Here is an 18,388-nt window from a genome sequence, read left to right as displayed (position 1 = left end):
ACTGCCCTTTGAACCCCTGCCGCCGCGACCTCAGGCATCGCCAGCGGCCAACGCAATGTGACCAACGCCTGGACAGTTTCTTTCCTAAAACAAAATTGTTTTTCCGCCCCCCCAGAACTTTTCCCAGCGATGGAAAGACAATCTACCAGTCAGTGTAAGTACAATCCATCAAACCTTTAGCTCATCGGAGCCGAGGCAGCCTTGGGGAGCTGTCAGCGTCCCCGGCAGGGGAAGAAAGAGACGTCTGTCTGGGGGGGAGGGGGAAGAGAGAGATGTCAGTCTGGGGGGGGAGGATGGGAGAGAGACTTGTCAGTCTGGGGGGGAGCAGGGAGAGAGAGAGACGTCTGTATAAGGGAGAGCAGGTGGTAGAGAGAGACGTCTGTCTGAGGGGGAGCAGGGGGAGAGAGAGACGTCTGTCTGAGGGGGAGCAGGGGGAGAGAGAGACGACAGTCTTGGGGGGAGCGGAGGGAGAGAGACGACAGTCTTGGGGGGAGCGGTTCCGGGGTGGCGGGGGGGGTATGGTCCTGATTGGCATCCCTGCCGGGAAGGGCCCATGTGTTGAAGTCAGGTCAGAGCTGCTCTGGTCACTCGAACAGGAGATGACCATTCGACCCCTCGAGCCTGTCTTGCCCATCCTGGCTGATCTGTACCTCGACCCTATTTACCTGCCTTTGCTTCATATTCACCCCGACACATGGAGTCACTCCGAGTGAAGAATGGGCCACTTGGGTTAGGTCCTGGAGAGCAGTCAGCACCTGTGGAACTGTCCCCCAGTGAGAGTCAGTGTCTGTGGAACTGTATCCCAGTGAGAGTCAGTGTCTGTGGAACTGTACCCCAGTGAGAGTCAGTGTCTGTGGAACTGTATCCCAGTGAGAGTCAGTGTCTGTGGAACTGTACCCCAGTGAGAGTCAGTGTCTGTGGAACTGTATCCCAGTGAGAGTCAGTGTCTGTGGAACTGTACCCCAGTGAGAGTCGGTGTCTGTGGAACTGTACCCCAGTGAGAGTCAGTGTCTGTGGAACTGTACCCCAGTGAGAGTCAGTGTCTGTGGAACTGTATCCCAGTGAGAGTCAGTGTCTGTGGAACTGTACCCCAGTGAGAGTCGGTGTCTGTGGAACTGTCCCCCAGTGAGAGTCAGTGTCTGTGGAACTGTACCCCAGTGAGAGTCAGTGTCTGTGGAACTGTACCCCAGTGAGAGTCAGTGTCTGTGGAACTGTATCCCAGTGAGAGTCAGTGTCTGTGGAACTGTACCCCAGTGAGAGTCGGTGTCTGTGGAACTGTCCCCCAGTGAGAGTCAGTGTCTGTGGAACTGTACCCCAGTGAGAGTCAGTGTCTGTGGAACTGTATCCCAGTGAGAGTCAGTGTCTGTGGAACTGTACCCCAGTGAGAGTCAGTGTCTGTGGAACTGTCCCCCAGTGAGAGTCAGTGTCTGTGGAACTGTACCCCAGTGAGAGTCAGTGTCTGTGGAACTGTATCCCAGTGAGAGTCAGTGTCTGTGGAACTGTATCCCAGTGAGAGTCAGTGTCTGTGGAACTGTACCCCAGTGAGAGTCACTGTCTGTGGAACTGTATCCCAGTGAGAGTCAGTGTCTGTGGAACTGTCCCCCAGTGAGAGTCAGTGTCTGTGGAACTGTACCCCAGTGAGAGTCAGTGTCTGTGGAACTGTACCCCAGTGAGAGTCAGTGTCTGTGGAACTGTATCCCAGTGAGAGTCAGTGTCTGTGGAACTGTACCCCAGTGAGAGTCGGTGTCTGTGGAACTGTCCCCCAGTGAGAGTCAGTGTCTGTGGAACTGTACCCCAGTGAGAGTCAGTGTCTGTGGAACTGTATCCCAGTGAGAGTCAGTGTCTGTGGAACTGTACCCCAGTGAGAGTCAGTGTCTGTGGAACTGTCCCCCAGTGAGAGTCAGTGTCTGTGGAACTGTATCCCAGTGAGAGTCGGTGTCTGTGGAACTGTACCCCAGTGAGAGTCAGTGTCTGTGGAACTGTCCCCCAGTGAGAGTCAGTGTCTGTGGAACTGTACCCCAGTGAGAGTCAGTGTCTGTGGAACTGTATCCCAGTGAGAGTCAGTGTCTGTGGAACTGTACCCCAGTGAGAGTCAGTGTCTGTGGAACTGTACCCCAGTGAGAGTCAGTGTCTGTGGAACTGTATCCCAGTGAGAGTCAGTGTCTGTGGAACTGTATCCCAGTGAGAGTCAGTGTCTGTGGAACTGTACCCCAGTGAGAGTCAGTGTCTGTGGAACTGAACCCCAGTGAGAGTCAGTGTCTGTGGAACTGTATCCCAGTGAGAGTCAGTGTCTGTGGAACTGTACCCCAGTGAGAGTCAGTGTCTGTGGAACTGTACCCCAGTGAGAGTCAGTGTCTGTGGAACTGTATCCCAGTGAGAGTCAGTGTCTGTGGAACTGTATCCCAGTGAGAGTCAGTGTCTGTGGAACTGTACCCCAGTGAGAGTCACTGTCTGTGGAACTGTATCCCAGTGACAGTCAGTGTCTGTGGAACTGTACCCCAGTGAGAGTCAGTGTCTGTGGAACTGTACCCCAGTGAGAGTCAGTGTCTGTGGGACTGTACCCCAGTGAGAGTCAGTGTCTGTGGAACTGTACCCCAGTGAGAGTCAGTGTCTGTGGAACTGTACCCCAGTGAGAGTCAGTGTCTGTGGGACTGTATCCCAGTGAGAGTCAGTGTCTGTGGAACTGAACCCCAGTGAGAGTCAGTGTCTGTGGGACTGTATCCCAGTGAGAGTCAGTGTCTGTGGAACTGTACCCCAGTGAGAGTCGGTGTCTGTGGAACTGTACCCCAGTGAGAGTCAGTGTCTGTGGGACTGTACCCCAGTGAGAGTCAGTGTCTGTGGGACTGTACCCCAGTGAGAGTCAGTGTCTGTGGAACTGTACCCCAGTGAGAGTCAGTGTCTGTGGGACTGTACCCCAGTGAGAGTCAGTGTCTGTGGAACTGTACCCCAGTGAGAGTCAGTGTCTGTGGGACTGTATCCCAGTGAGAGTCAGTGTCTGTGGAACTGTACCCCAGTGAGAGTCAGTGTCTGTGGAACTGTACCCCAGTGAGAGTCAGTGTCTGTGGAACTGAACCCCAGTGAGAGTCAGTGTCTGTGGGACTGTATCCCAGTGAGAGTCAGTGTCTGTGGAACTGTACCCCAGTGAGAGTCAGTGTCTGTGGAACTGTACCCCAGTGAGATTCAGTGTCTGTGGGACTGTACCCCAGTGAGAGTCAGTGTCTGTGGAACTGTACCCCAGAGAGAGTCAGTGTCTGTGGGGCCCGTACCCCAGTGAGAGTCAGTGTCTGTGCAACTGTACCCCAGTGAGAGTCAGTGTCTGTGGGACTGTACCCCAGTGAGAGTCGGTGTCTGTGGAACTGAACCCCAGTGAGAGTCAGTGTCTGTGGAACTGAACCCCAGTGAGAGTCAGTGTCTGTGGGACTGTACCCCAGTGAGAGTCAGTGTCTGTGAAACTGTACCCCAGTGAGAGTCAGTGTCTGTGGGACTGTATCCCAGTGAGAGTCAGTGTCTGTGGAACTGTACCCCAGTGAGAGTCAGTGTCTGTGGAACTGTACCCCAGTGAGAGTCAGTGTCTGTGGAACTGAACCCCAGTGAGAGTCAGTGTCTGTGGGACTGTATCCCAGTGAGAGTCAGTGTCTGTGGAACTGTACCCCAGTGAGAGTCAGTGTCTGTGGAACTGAACCCCAGTGATAGTCAGTGTCTGTGGGACTGTACCCCAGTGAGAGTCAGTGTCTGTGGAACTGTACCCCTGTGAGAGTCGGTGTCTGTGGAACTGTACCCCAGTGAGAGTCAGTGTCTGTGGGACTGTACCCCAGTGAGAGTCAGTGTCTGTGGAACAGTACCCCAGTGAGAGTCAGTGTCTGTGGGACTGTATCCCAGTGAGAGTCAGTGTCTGTGGAACTGTACCCCAGTGAGAGTCAGTGTCTGTGGAACTGTACCCCAGTGAGAGTCAGTGTCTGTGGAACTGTACCCCAGTGAGAGTCAGTGTCTGTGGAACTGTACCCCAGTGAGATTCAGTGTCTGTGGAACTGTACCCCAGTGAGAGTCAGTGTCTGTGGAACTGTACCCCAGTGAGAGTCAGTGTCTGTGGAACTGGACCCCAGTGAGAGTCAGTGTCTGTGGAACTGTACCCCAGTGAAAGTCAGTGTCTGTGAAACTGTACCCCAGTGAGAGTCAGTGTCTGTGGAACTGTACCCCAGTGAGAGTCAGTGCCTGTGGAACTGTACCCCAGTGAGAGTCGGTGTCTGTGGAACTGTACCCCAGTGAGAGTCAGTGTCTGTGGAACTGTACCCCAGTGAGAGTCAGTGTCTGGGGAACTGTACCCCAGTGAGAGTCAGTGTCTGTGGAACTGTACCCCAGTGAGAGTCAGTGTCTGTGGAACTGTACCCCAGTGAGAGTCAGTGTCTGTGGAACTGTACCCCAGTGAGAGTCAGTGTCTGTGGAACTGTACCCCAGTGAGAGTCAGTGCCTGTGGAACTGTACCCCAGTGAGAGTCGGTGTCTGTGGAACTGTACCCCAGTGAGAGTCAGTGTCTGTGGAACTGTACCCCAGTGAGAGTCAGTGTCTGTGGAACTGTACCCCAGTGAGAGTCAGTGTCTGTGGAACTGTACCCCAGTGAGAGTCAGTGCCTGTGGAACTGTACCCCAGTGAGAGTCAGTGTCTGTGGAACTGTACCCCAGTGAGAGTCAGTGTCTGTGGAACTGAACCCCAGTGAGAGTCAGTGTCTGTGGAACTGTACCCCAGTGAGAGTCAGTGTCTGTGGAACTGTAGCCCAGTGAGAGTCAGTGTCTGTGGAACTGTACCCCAGTGAGGGTCAGTGTCTGTGGAACTGTACCCCAGTGAGAGTCAGTGTCTGTGGAACTGTACCCCAGTGAGGGTCAGTGTCTGTGGAACTGTACCCCAGTGAGAGTCAGTGTCTGTGGAACTGTACCCCAGTGAGAGTCAGTGTCTGTGGAACTGTACCCCAGTGAGAGTCAGTGTCTGTGGAACTGTACCCCAGTGAGAGTCAGTGTCTGTGGAACTGTACCCCAGTGAGGGTCAGTGTCTGTGGAACTGTACCCCAGTGAGAGTCAGTGTCTGTGGAACTGTACCCCAGTGAGGGTCAGTGTCTGTGGAACTGTACCCCAGTGAGGGTCAGTGTCTGTGGAACTGTACCCCAGTGAGAGTCAGTGTCTGTGGAACTGTACCCCAGTGAGAGTCAGTGTCTGTGGAACTGTACCCCAGTGAGAGTCAGTGTCTGTGGAACTGTACCCCAGTGAGAGTCAGTGTCTGGGGAATTGTACCCCAGTGAGAGTCAGTGTCTGTGGAACTGTACCCCAGTGATAGTCAGTGTCTGTGGAACTGTACCCCAGTGAGAGTCAGTGTCTGTGGAACTGTACCCCAGTGAGAGTCAGTGTCTGTGGAACTGTATCCCAGTGAGAGTCAGTGTCTTTGGAACTGTATCCCAGTGAGAGTCAGTGCCTGGAACTGTATCCCAGTGAGAGTCAGTGTCTTTGGAACTGTACCCCAGTGAGAGTCAGTGTCTTTGGAACTGTCCCCCAGTGAGAGTCAGTGTCTGCGGAACCAGTACCCCAGTGAGAGTCAGTGTCTGTGGAACTGTACCCCAGTGAGAGTCAGTGCCTGTGGAACTGTACCCCAGTGAGAGTCAGTGTCTGTGGAACTGTACCCCAGTGAGAGTCAGTGCCTGTGGGACTGTACCCCAATGAGAGTCAGTGCCTGTGTAACACATACCCCAGTGAGAGTCAGTGCCTGTGGGACCTGTACTCCAGTGAGAGTTAGTGTCTCTGGAACTGTATCCCAATGAGAGTCAGTGTCTATGGAACTGTACCTGAGTGAGAGTCAGTGCCTGTGGAACTGTACCCCAGTGAGAGTCAGTGCCTGGAACTGTACCCCAGTGAGAGTCAGTGTCTGTGGAACCCGTATCCCAGTGAGAGTCAGTGTCTGTGGAACTGTACCCCAGTGAGAATCAGTGTCTGTGGGACTGTACCCCAGTGAAAGTCAGTGCCTGTGGAACTGTACCCCAGTGAGAGTCAGTGTCTGTGGAACTTTACCCCAGTGAGGGTCAGTGTCTGTGGAACTGTACCCCAGTGAGAGTCAGTGCCTGGAACTGTACCCCAGTGAGAGTCAGTGTCTGTGGAACTGTACCCCAGTGAGAGTCAGTGTCTGTGGAACTGTACCCCAGTGAGAGTCAGTGCCTGGAACTGTACCCCAGTGAGAGTCAGTGTCTGTGGAACTGTACCCCAGTGAGAGTCAGTGTCTGTGGAACTGTATCCCAGTGAGAGTCAGTGCCTGTGGAACCCGTACCCCAGTGAGAGTCAGTGCCTGTGGAACCCGTACCCCAGTGAGAGTCAGTGCCTGTGGAACTGTACCCCAGTGAGAGTCACTGTCTGTGGAACTGTACCCCAGTGAGAGTCAGTGTCTGTGGAACTGTACCCCAGTGAGAGTCACTGTCTGTGGAACTGTACCCCAGTGAGAGTCAGTGCCTGTGGAACTGTACCCCAGTGAGAGTCAGTGCCTGTGGAACTGTACCCCAGTGAGGGTCAGTGTCTGTGGAACTGTACCCCAGTGAGAGTCAGTGTCTGTGGAACTTTAACCCAGCGAGAGTCAGTGTCTGTGGAACTGTACCCCAGTGAGAGTCACTGTCTGTGGAACTGTACCCCAGTGAGAGTCAGTGCCTGTGGAACTGTACCCCAGTGAGAGTCAGTGCCTGTGGAACTGTACCCCAGTGAGGGTCAGTGTCTGTGGAACTGTACCCCAGTGAGAGTCAGTGTCTGTGGAACTTTAACCCAGCGAGAGTCAGTGCCTGTGGAACTGTACCCCAGTGAGGACCTTACGGGAGAGGTGGGTGGAGGGGACGGTCAGAAGGATGACCCATAATTGAATTCTGACTTGGGGGAATACGCTGCCTCACATTTGTGAGGTCTACCAGTTTTAGCAAAGGGGCGTCGATGTTTGAAGAGTTCGCGATGGAGCCGGAGTGTTGTGTCAGGGTCTGTGCCCCCTGACCCCTTGTACTAAGGCGGAGAGCGGGGGTCGAGACCTAACTCCTGCTGATCCCAGCTGCCCTCAGCGGATGAGCTAAAGAAGTCGATATAAACGTTTTTTTTTTAACTGTATTGTTTAGACGTAGTTCAGGATGCTCTGTCGTGTCCCGTCATTCTTGGAGAGAGGCTCCTCTCGCCAGTGTTAATGTTGCGTATCCGTGTCTGCAGCAAATAGCCATTGCTCGGGAGGGGGACCTGCTGACCAAGGAGCGTCTGTGCTGCGGCCTGTCCATGTTTGAGGTCATCCTGACCCGTATTCGGAACTTTCTCCTCGACCCAGTGTGGAAGGGACCACCCGCGACCAATGGCGTCATGCATGTGGACGAGTGCGTGGAGTTCCATCGGCTGTGGAGCGCGATGCAGTTCGTTTACTGCATCCCTGTCGGGACAAACGAGTTCACGGCGGAGTAAGTACAGGGGTGCAAGGGAGGCGCGGCCCGGAGACCGATACAGCGGCTAAGTCCACACGGGCACACACTGATATACGGACTCATACTATGTGCTATCAAGCGGCACTTACTCACCAATAACCTGCTCGCCGATGCTCAGTTTGGGTTCCGCCAGGACCACTCGGCTCCAGACCTCATTACAGCCTTGGTCCAAACATGGACAAAAGAGCTGAATTCCAGAGGTGAGGTGAGAGTGACTGCCCTTGACATCAAGGCAGCATTTGACCGAGTGTGGCACCAAGGAACCCTCGTAAAATTGAAGTCAATGGGAATCAGAGGGAAAACTCTCCAGTGGCGGGAGTCATACCTAGCACAAAGGAAGATGGGAGTGGTTGTTGGAGGCCAATCATCTCAGCCCCAGGGCATTGCTGCAGGAGTTCCTCAGGGCAGTGTCCTAGGCCCAACCATCTTCAGCTGCTTCATCAATGACCTTCCCTCCATCGTAAGGTCAGAAATGGGGATATTCGCTGATGATTGCACAGTGTTCAGTTCCATTCGCAACCCCCCAGATAATGAAGCAGTCCGTGCCCGTATGCAGCAAGACCTGGACAGCATCCAGGCTTGGGCTGATAAGTGGCAAGTAACATTCGCACCAGACAAGTGCCAGGCAATGACCATCTCCAACAAGAGAGAGTCTAACCACCTCCCCTTGACATTCAACGGCATTACCATCGCCGAATCCCCCACCATCAACATCCTGGGGGTCACCATTGACCAGAAACTTAACTGGACCAGCCATATAAATACTGTGGTTACAAGAGCAGGTCAGAGGCTGGGTATTCTGCGGCGAGTGACTCACCTCCTGACTCCCCAAAGCCTTTCCGCCATCTACAAGGTACAAGTCAGGAGTGTGATGGAATACTCTCCACTTGCCTGGATGAGTGCAGCTCCAACACACTCAAGAAGCTCGACACCATCCAGGACAAAGCAGCCCACTTGATTGGCACCCCATCCACCACCCTAAACATTCACTCCCTTCACCACCGGCGCACTGTGGCTGCAGTGTGTACCATCCACAGGATGCACTGCAGCAACTCGCCAAGGCTTCTTCGACAGCACTTCCCAAACCCGCGACCTCTACCACCTAGAAGGACAAGGGCAGTAAGCACATGGGAACAACACCACCTGCACGTTCCCCTCCAAGTCACACACCATCCCGACTTGGAAATATATCGCCGTTCCTTCATCGTCACTGGGTCAAAATCCTGGAACTCCCTTCCTAACAGCACTGTGGGAGAACCTTCACCACACGGACTGCAGCGTTTCAAGAAGGCGGCTCACCACCACCTTCTCAAGGGCAATTAGGGATGGGCAATAAATGCCGGCCTCGCCAACGAGGCCCACATCCCATGAACGAATAAAAAAAAAGTACTGACACACGCGTACACACTGATAAATGGGCACATACGAATTAAGAGCAGGAGTAGGCCATTTGGCCCCTCGAGCTTGCTCTTCCATTTGATAAGATCATGGCTGATCTGATTGTGACCTCAACCCTACTTTCCCGTCTACCTACTATAACCTTTGACTCCCTTGTTAATCAGGAATCTATCTAACTCAGCTTTAAAAATATTCAATGATCCTGCCTCCCCCGCTCTCTGGGGAAGGGAGTTCCACAGACTCACGACCCTCCTGAGATTAAAAATTTCTCCTCATCTCCGTCTTAAATGGGAGACCCCTTATTTATAAACTGTGGCTCCTAGTTCTAGTCTCTCCCACAAGGGGAAACATCCTCTCAGCATCTACCCCTTCTAGTCCCCTCAGGATCTTGTATATTTCAATAAGATCACCTCTCATTCTTCTGAACTCCAGTGTATACAGGCCCAACTTGTCCAACCTTTCCTCATAAGATAACCCCCTCATCCCAGGAATCAGTCGAGTGAACCTTCTCTGAACCGCCTCCAAAGCAATTATGTCCTTTCTTAAATAAGGAGACCAAAACTGCATACAGTATTCTAGATGTGATCTCACCAACGCCCAGTACAACTGTAGCAAAACATCTTGACTTTTATATTCCATTCCCCTTGCAATAAATGATGACATTCCATTTGCCTTCCTAATCACTTGCTGTACCTGCATACTAACTTTTTATGATTCATGTACTCGGACACCCTCTGTACCTCAGAGTTCTGCGCTCTCTCTCCATTTAAATAACATACTGCTTTTCTATTCCTCCTGCCAAAATGGATAAGTTCACATTTTCCCATATTATACTCCATCTGCCAAATTTTTGCCCACTCACTTAACCTATCGATATCCCTCTGCAGACTCCTTATGTCCTCTTCACAACTTACTTTCCCACCTACCTTTGTGTCATCAGCAAATTTAGCAACCATACATTCGGTCCCTTCATCCAAGTCATTGATATAGATTGTAAATAGTTGAGGCCCCAGCACTGATCCCTGTGATACTCCACTTGTTACATCTTGCCAACCTGAAAATGACCCATTTATGCCTACTCTCTGTTTCCTGTTAGCTAACCAATCCTTTATCCATGCTAATATGTTACCCCCTACACCATGGGCTCTTATTTTGTGAAGTAGCCTTTGATGTGGCACCTTGTCAAAAGCCTTCTGGAAATCCAAGTGCACCACATCCACAGGGTCCCCTTTATCCACGTTGCTTGTTACTTCCTCAAAGAACTCTAATAAATTAGTCAAACACGATTTCCCTTTCACACACTGACACACGGACACAGACACACTGACACACAGACACACACCGGGACACGGGCACACACTGACACACAGACACACACTGGGACACGGGCACACACTGGGACACGGGCACACACTGGGACATGGGCACACACCGGGACACGGGCACACACCTGGGCACGGGCACACACCGGGACACGGGCACACACCGGGACACGGGCACACACTGGGACACAGACACACACCGGGACACGGGCACACACCGGGACACGGGCACACACTGGGACACGGGCACACACCAGGACACGGGCACACACCGGGACACGGGCACACACTGACACACAGACACACACCGGGACACGGGCACACACTGGGACACGGGCACACACTGACACACAGACACACACCGGGACACGGGCACACACCGGGACACGGGCACACACTGACACACAGACACACACCAGGACACGGGCACACACCGGGACACGGGCACACACCGGGACACGGGCACACACTGACACACAGACACACACCGGGACACGGGCACACACCGGGACACGGGCACACACTGGGACACGGGGACACACTGACACACGGGCACACACCGGGACACGGGCACACACTAACACACGGGCACACACCGGGACACGGGCACATACCGGGACACGGGCACACACTGATACACAGACACACACCGGGACACGGGCACACACCGGGACACGGGCACACACCGGGACACGGGCACACACTGACACACGGGCACACACTGACACAAGGGCACACACTGGCACACGGGCACACACTGGGACACGGGCACACACTGACACAAGGGCACACACGGGGACACGGGCACACACTGGGACATGGGCACACACTGACACAAGGGCACACACTGGGACACGGGCACACACTGGGACATGGGCACACTGACAAACTGGCACATAGGCACACATGGAAATGGGCACACTGACATGGGCATACTGACACACTGGCACACACCAACATGGGCACACACTGAAACGGGCATATGGGCACACTGACACACGGGCACACACCAACATGGGCACACACTGAAATGGGCATATGGGCACACACTGACACACCGGCACACACCAACATGGGCACACACTGAAACGGGCATATGGGCACACACTGACACACCGGCACACACTGACAGAGGCACAATGACACGGGCACACAGCACACACCAACAGGCACATTGACACTGGCACACACTGGCACACACACTGGCACATACACACATGGGCGCACACTGACACACACTGACATACAGGTGCACACTGACACACGGGCACACTGACACAGGCACAATGACACGGCACACACCAACAGGCACATTGACACGGGCAAACACTGGCACACACACATTGGCACATTGGCACACACTAACACACACTCGGGAATCCAGTCCACATGTTGATCGATGGGCTGAACAGAGAATTAAAGATAGAAAATTGAAACACCTGTCCTCTTACACTAAGAAGGACTTGCATTTCTCCAGCGCCATTTCACCACCTCAGGACGTCCCAAAGAGCTTCACAGCCGATGAAGTCATTTTTTGAAGTAGGGAAATTCAGGAGGCAAACAGCTGAATGGAGGAAGCTGCCAGGGTGCAGTGCTTTACTGTGTCTGATTTTTCCCTCAGGCAGTGTTTCGGAGACGGCCTGAACTGGGCTGGATGCTCCATCATCGTCCTCCTGGGACAGCAGCGACGGTTTGACCTGTTTGACTTCTGTTACCACTTGCTGAAGGTGCAGAGGCAGGACGGGAAGGACGACATTATAAAGAACGTGGTATGTACCGACACCATCGACTCACGACACAGGGCCTGAATGTCCAGGGTGGAAAATGGGGGCACTGTCTGCCGGGGGGGGGGAAGGTGGGGCAGAACGTAGGTCACGACCCTGGCTCCACCCCGTTTCATTTCTGCGCTAAATTCTGATCGGTGGGGCAGGAGCAGCTTCGTCTTCACCCCACCCCCTCTTGTGTCAAGGGCGTGCAACTGGGGGAGGTCCCAGACTGCCCCGGGAATTCCATCCACTGGGCCCTGATCACAGCGGAGCACTCCCCTTTGTCGAGGGCCGGCGGAGTTTCATTGAGACCCCAGGAAAGGACAGGAGTTCCGTTCTCCCTCTGGTGGAGCGGGACTCTCGAGGCCCACAGGCTCTGCTCAACAAGAAACTCCTAGATTCGGAATGATGCAAGCCTGGAGCCAGCCGGGTTTGGCTGTAGAGTGAATTGTAACCAGCTAATTTACATAGAATGTACAGCACAGAAACAGGCCATTCGGCCCAACTGGTCTATGCCGGTGTTTATGCTCCAAAACGAGCCTCCTCCCTCCCTACTTCATCTCACCCTATCAGCAAATCCTTCTATTCCTTTCTCCCTCATGTGTTTATCGAGCTTCCCCTTAAATGTATCTACACTACTCGCCTGAACTACTCCTTGTGGGAGCGAGTTCCACATTCTCACCACTCTCTGGGTAAAGAAGTTTCTCCTGAATTCCCTATTGGATTTATCTTATATTTACGACCCCGAGTTCTGGTCTCCCCCAACAAGTGGAAACATCTTCTCTAAGTCTGCTCTATCAAACGCTTTCATAATCTTAAAGACCTCCATCGGGTCACCCCTCAGTCTTCTCTTTTCTAGAGCTAATTGCATTTCCTGCTGGAATCCCCACGCACTTCCCAGTGGGCAATGGTTGAGGTTCATGGTGTGGTCCATTTTACTCACCCTGGACTTTTTCAATGACCAAATCTCAGGGCACATTTTGCTTCCCTGCTCCAGAAGGAACGTGGTGTTTGGGACAACGCTCAGGACTAGTTGAGTGGCTTTGACCCTGAGCTGGAGATTATCTCGGCCCCCAGCTCTGTATTTAAAGAATTAGGAGTCAGTTTGTCGACATCCTGTTGGCCATCTGGTGACTGTATCGATCCCCGTTGGAACTCAGCTTGGTTCAATGGCTCTGGGACTCCCACCTCAGTGTGTACTAGCCTAAGTCACGCTTAGAGGGTTAAATTACGAGGACAAGTTGCATAGACTAGGCTTGTATTCCCTTGAGTTTACAATTCACCTGCTTGAAGTAACTGTGACCCCTGACTTAACCTCTGTTCAGCCTGAGATCCGCTTTTAAGTGTCATTGTGGAGTGAGTTCCGGTTTTGATTAAGGGGTGATCTAATTGAGGTGTTTAAGATGATTTAAAGGATTTGATAGGGTGGATAGAGAGAAACTATTTCCTCTGGTGGGGGGAGACCAGAACAAGGGGGCAGAACCTTAAAATTAGAGCCAGGCCGTTCAGGGGTGATGTCAGGAAGCACTTCTTCACACAAAGGGGAGTGGAAATCTGGAACTCTCTCCCCCAAAAAGCTGCTGAGGCTGGGGGTCAATTGAAAATGTCAAAACTGAGATTGATCGATTTTTGTTGGGTGAGGGGATTAAGGGTTATGGAACCAAGGCAGGTAAATGGAGTTAAGATACAGATCAGCCATGATCTGATAGAATGGCGGAACAGGCTCGAGGGGCTGAATGGCCTCCCCCTGTTCCGACATCAGCCTCTCAGCGTCTGGTTCTGTCTGAGCATTGTCCGTTCTGTGTTCCCACAGCCCCTGAAGAAGATGGCAGACAGGATCAGGAAGTACCAGATCCTCAATAATGAGATCTTCGCCATGTTGAACAAGTACCTGAAGTCGGTGGAGAATGACAGCTCAACGGTAGAGCACGTCCGATGCTTTCAACCGCCAATTCATCAGTCCCTGGCCACCACCTGCTAAAAGTAACAGGCTCCTGACTTAACCTCTGTTCAGCCTGAGATCCAACGGCGTAAACGGTTTTAAGTGTCATTGCAGAGCGAGTTCCGGTTTTGGTTTTGGTCGGTAACCTGTGGTATCTGCGTTCACTGCGTTAAGAGCTGGTGATCCTAACCCTCAGCTACAGGTCAGAGGAGTTTACCCACCCCCTCCCCTCCACCACCCCTCCTCAGAACTTTATTTCAACTGAGCCATTTTGAAACAAAAAAAATTTCCGTTTAGCATCCGAGTGTCGCAGCCAGTTCTAAAATTAATCTGTCTTTGGAGGTGAAATTAATTTGACTGATTGGAGAGTTGAGATGATCTCTGTGTAACCGAGCTCACCGTACTTTGATTGCTCGTTCCCGCTGCGTGTCCTGCCCACCCAACATGCCCTCAGGTGCGCTCGTGGCATGTTGTTGTAACCTGGTGCTCCCTGGGCACCAGAACCCTGGCACCTGCCGTATCTGAGCTTCTTTGCAGAGCCCTGGTTACGGTGTGACGGGGAGTCCCAGAGGGTTTCCAGCAAGTGCTGCTGAAAACAATGAGAACCTTGCTACAGGAACGGAAAGATGAGGGCATCCAGCCTCGTCACCCCACAAACCGTCTCCTTAAAAACCTCCGAACCTTTGTAGGTCTGGAGAGAAGTGTCCCAGGGATTTACACTTTTACAGTGTCTCTCAGATCCTCGGGACGTCCCAAAACGCTTCACAGCCAATGAAGTACTTTTGAAGTGTAATCACTGTTGTAATAAAGGAAACGCGACAGCCAATTTACACACAGCAAGATCCCACAAACAGCAATGAAATTAAATAAATGACCAGTTTATTTCTTTTAGTGATGTTGGTTGGCCCCAGGACACCCGGGAGAACTCCCCCTGCTCTTCTTCGCATAGTGGCCGTGGGATCTTTTACGTCCACCTGAGAGGGGGCAGACGGGGCCTCGGTTTAACGTGTCAGCTGAAAGACGGAACCTCCGACAGTGCAGCGCTCCCTCGGTACTGCACTGGGAGTGTCGGCCTGGATTATGTGCTCAAGTCTCGGGAGTGGGACTTGAACCCACGACCTTCTGACTCAGAGGCGTTCCAGCTCTCAACTCCGAGCGACAGGCTGGCCGCAGGCTAAAGACCTTAACCCGCCCTCGCTCGGTCCAGTCCAGGTTTGTGAGGTACTCAGCAGGTCAGTTGTGTCAAATAACACGATGCCTTCACACTTTACAAATTTTCACGTGGAGGTAGCTCAATCTTGCAAATAAATTAAAATTTTACAACAGTTCAGACTTAAAGGGGAGATTTTCCTGGGTGTGCTGGACTATCAGATACTGTATTGTAGTGATTGTTACTAGACTAGTAATCCAGAGAAGGTGAGTTTAAAAAAAAAACAACTGGCTCACTGACGTCCTTTAGGGAAGGAAACCTGCCGTTCTTACCCGGTCTGGGCCTATAGGTGACTCCAGTCCCCACACCCAACGTGGTTGACTCTTAACCTCCCTCTGAAGTGGCCCAGCGAGAAACTCAGTTTGTATTAAATCCGCTACCAGCGGTTCAAGAAGACGGCCCAGCACCACCTCGGGGCAACTAGAGGGCAGGCAATAAAGGCCGGCCTGGCCAGCGACGCCCACATCCCGAGAACGAATTTAAAGAAAAGGTCACCAGGACACGACGAATATAGAAAATCAAGCGGCCTCCTTTTACAGGGGCTGTAACTCGCCTGATTTTCCGATATTCGCTGCATCGAGGAAATTAAGTCCAGCCAGGCGTGGACCCAGGAAAATCTCCCTAAAACAGAACTTGTCGAGGCAGAAAAAGCCCACTCGGCCCAACGAGCCTGTTCCATTTTGATATGGAGGTTCTGTCTCCAGCTATGGGGTAAATTGTCAAGAATCATCAGGTGGGAGAGTGAGGGCATCGCTCATTGAAAGAATGATGTCGGACCCAAGCTCTTTGCTTGTTTCACCCCCCCCCCCAATTTACTCCAATCCAGTTCAGGCAATATAATCCAAACCTAAGTCATACAGGCACCTAGACTAGGGAGTGGGACAAGAGTGGGTTCCTGCTCCTGATCGTTCCCTGGTTGCCCCCTCCCTGGGAGGTCTTCGTGTGTGAATGTTGAACGAGGACATTGGGCTCGGTAGTTGATAAACCTTTTGGGGTGTGTGGTCTAGGTTGATGCATAACTTAATGGCCAATATGGGGTGAAGTATTCCTTGGATACTGGGTACAGTTCTGGGCACCTCACCTTGGAAAGGATATTGGCCTTGGAAGGAGTGCAGCGCAGATTCACCAGAATGTTACCGGGGCTCCAAGGGTTAAATTATGAGGAGAGATTCCATAAACTAGGCTTGTATTCCCTGGAATTTAGAAGGTTAAGGGGAGATTTGATTGAGGTTTTTAGGATTTTGAAAGGAATTGATAGGGTAGATAGAGAGAAACTTTTTCCGCTGGTGGGGGAGTCTAGGACGAGGGGAGATATCCTTAAAATCAGAGCCAGGCCATTCAGGAGAGAAGTTCGGAAACACTTCTTCACACAAAGGGTGGGAGAAGTGTGGAACTCTCTCCCACTAAAAGCAGTAGATGCTCAATTAATAATTTTTAATCTGAGATCGATGGATTGTTGCTAACCGAGGGTATTCAGGGATATGGAGCCGAGGTGGGTGGATCGAGTTTGGATGCAGATCAGCCCTGATCTCACTGAATGGCGGAACAGGCCTCCTCCTGTTCCTATGTTCCTAATCGTACCCAGTAAGGAATCCTTGGGGTACTGATTCCAATGCGCCGCTCCTTGGCTTGAGCTGGGATATTGTGTTGCTCGCTCCCAGTGCATGCCCCCCGGGGAATTGACAAACTGGAACTTGTGCCCCAATGCATTCAAGAGAGGAGGGGTGAAAACTGAGGGGGCCTTTCTTTAAATGTTCCAACCCAGGCAAAGATATCTCCCCTCTCCCCCCATTACTGTCCAATACATCTGTTAAAGTCAATATATAATTTCTCAGAAATCTGAGCAGGAAAATCTCAAACAGGAACTCAGGATCTCAATTAAAAAATAATATAAAATATTTATCAAGTGCGGCAGTAAAATAATGGGATTTGCGGGCCAGAGAAAAGAGAGAAATTTATCTAGCTAAACTAATTTATGTGTGATGTGTGAGCTCTGAGCTTCTAATGTAAATTATTATTCCTTAAACTCTTTTTAAACATAGTGACCCTTGGCTTTGTGTCTTTGGCGGTGTTTGTGCTGACGTAATGTTCTTGATTTGAGAGGCAGGGTGTTGGGGTGATTGCTACCGAACTGCCCTCGCTCCTAATTCTTTAACCTCCCCTTTGCACGTGAGGGGAGATCATAACCTCGAGAGCTTCGGCCCTGCCCATGCTCCCGGGCCCAGAGGACATTGCTCATCTGAAACTATTCTTTGCGGCTATGTAAATCAGTGTTTGTTATTTCATGTGCACGGTTTCTTTTTTGGAATGTAAACAGTTTAACCTCCGTAACTGTGAATATTGATGCATAATGTGATAAACTACTGTGGTAAATAAATGAAAATTCCTTCAAATATTAAAACAGCTGCCTGTTACTGAGACTATCGGAAAGTGCAGAACGACGGGGCATGAACTGGATCAAACAAGTGTCCAAGTTCAAAGGAGGAAAGAACTTTCATTTCTGTCGCGCCTTTCACAACCTCAGGACGCTTCACAGCCAATGAAGTACTTTTGAAGTGTAGTCACTGTTGTAATGTAGGAAACGCGGCAGCCAATTTGCACACAGCAAGATCCCACAAACAGCAATGACCAGATAATCTGTTTTTTAGTGATGTTGGTTGAGGGATAAATATTGGGCAGGACACCGGGGAGAGCTCTCCCGCTCTTCTTCGAAATAGTGGCCGTGGGATCTTTTATATCCACCTGAGACGGCAGATGGGGCTTTGGTTTAACATCTCATCTGAAAGATGGCACCTCCAACAGTGCAGCACTCCCTCAGTACTGACCCTCCGACAGTGCAGCGCTCCCTCAGTACTGACCCTCCGACAGTGCAGCGCTCCCTCAGCACTGACCCTCCGACAGTGCAGCGCTCCCTCAGCACTGACCCTCCGACAGTGCGGCGCTCCCTCAGTACTGACCCTCCGACAGTGCGGCGCTCCCTCAGCACTGACCCTCCGACAGTGCAGCGCTCCCTCAGTACTGACCCTCCGACAGTGCGGCGCTCCCTCAGTACTGACCCTCCGACAGTGCAGCACTCCCTCAGTACTGACCCTCCGACAGTGCAGCACTCCCTCAGTACTGACCCTCCGACAGTGCAGCGCTCCCTCAGTACTGACCCTCCGACAGTGCAGCGCTCCCTCAGCACTGACCCTCCGACAGTGCAGCGCTCCCTCAGCACTGACCCTCCGACAGTGCGGCGCTCCCTCAGTACTGACCCTCCGACAGTGCGGCGCTCCC

At 52.2% G+C, this 18,388-nt stretch overlaps 1 protein-coding gene across 3 annotated transcripts in view; it reads left to right on the top strand.

The window, feature by feature from the left end:
- The window catches only part of cyfip2 (cytoplasmic FMR1 interacting protein 2), a 174,092-nt gene extending 156,579 nt beyond the window's left edge, over nt 1-17,513 (top strand). For 2 of the 3 annotated variants that reach the window (XM_067995942.1, XM_067995941.1), the window contains exons 29-32: nt 116-154; nt 7,212-7,450; nt 11,816-11,963; nt 13,774-17,513. In XM_067995942.1, the coding sequence (XP_067852043.1) occupies nt 116-154; nt 7,212-7,450; nt 11,816-11,963; nt 13,774-13,941 (594 nt within the window). In that variant the 3' untranslated portion in view covers nt 13,942-17,513. The remainder of the gene's footprint in view (nt 1-115; nt 155-7,211; nt 7,451-11,815; nt 11,964-13,773) is intronic. The other variant, XM_067995943.1, reaches the window with a different exon arrangement.
- Nucleotides 17,514-18,388: the final 875 nt, after the last annotated feature.

This window comes from Heptranchias perlo, chromosome 14, assembly GCF_035084215.1.
Source record: "Heptranchias perlo isolate sHepPer1 chromosome 14, sHepPer1.hap1, whole genome shotgun sequence".
Lineage (NCBI taxonomy): Eukaryota > Metazoa > Chordata > Chondrichthyes > Hexanchiformes > Hexanchidae > Heptranchias > Heptranchias perlo.
Note: the sequence above shows the minus strand (reverse complement) of the source record. Positions and strands in the feature narration are given on the sequence as shown.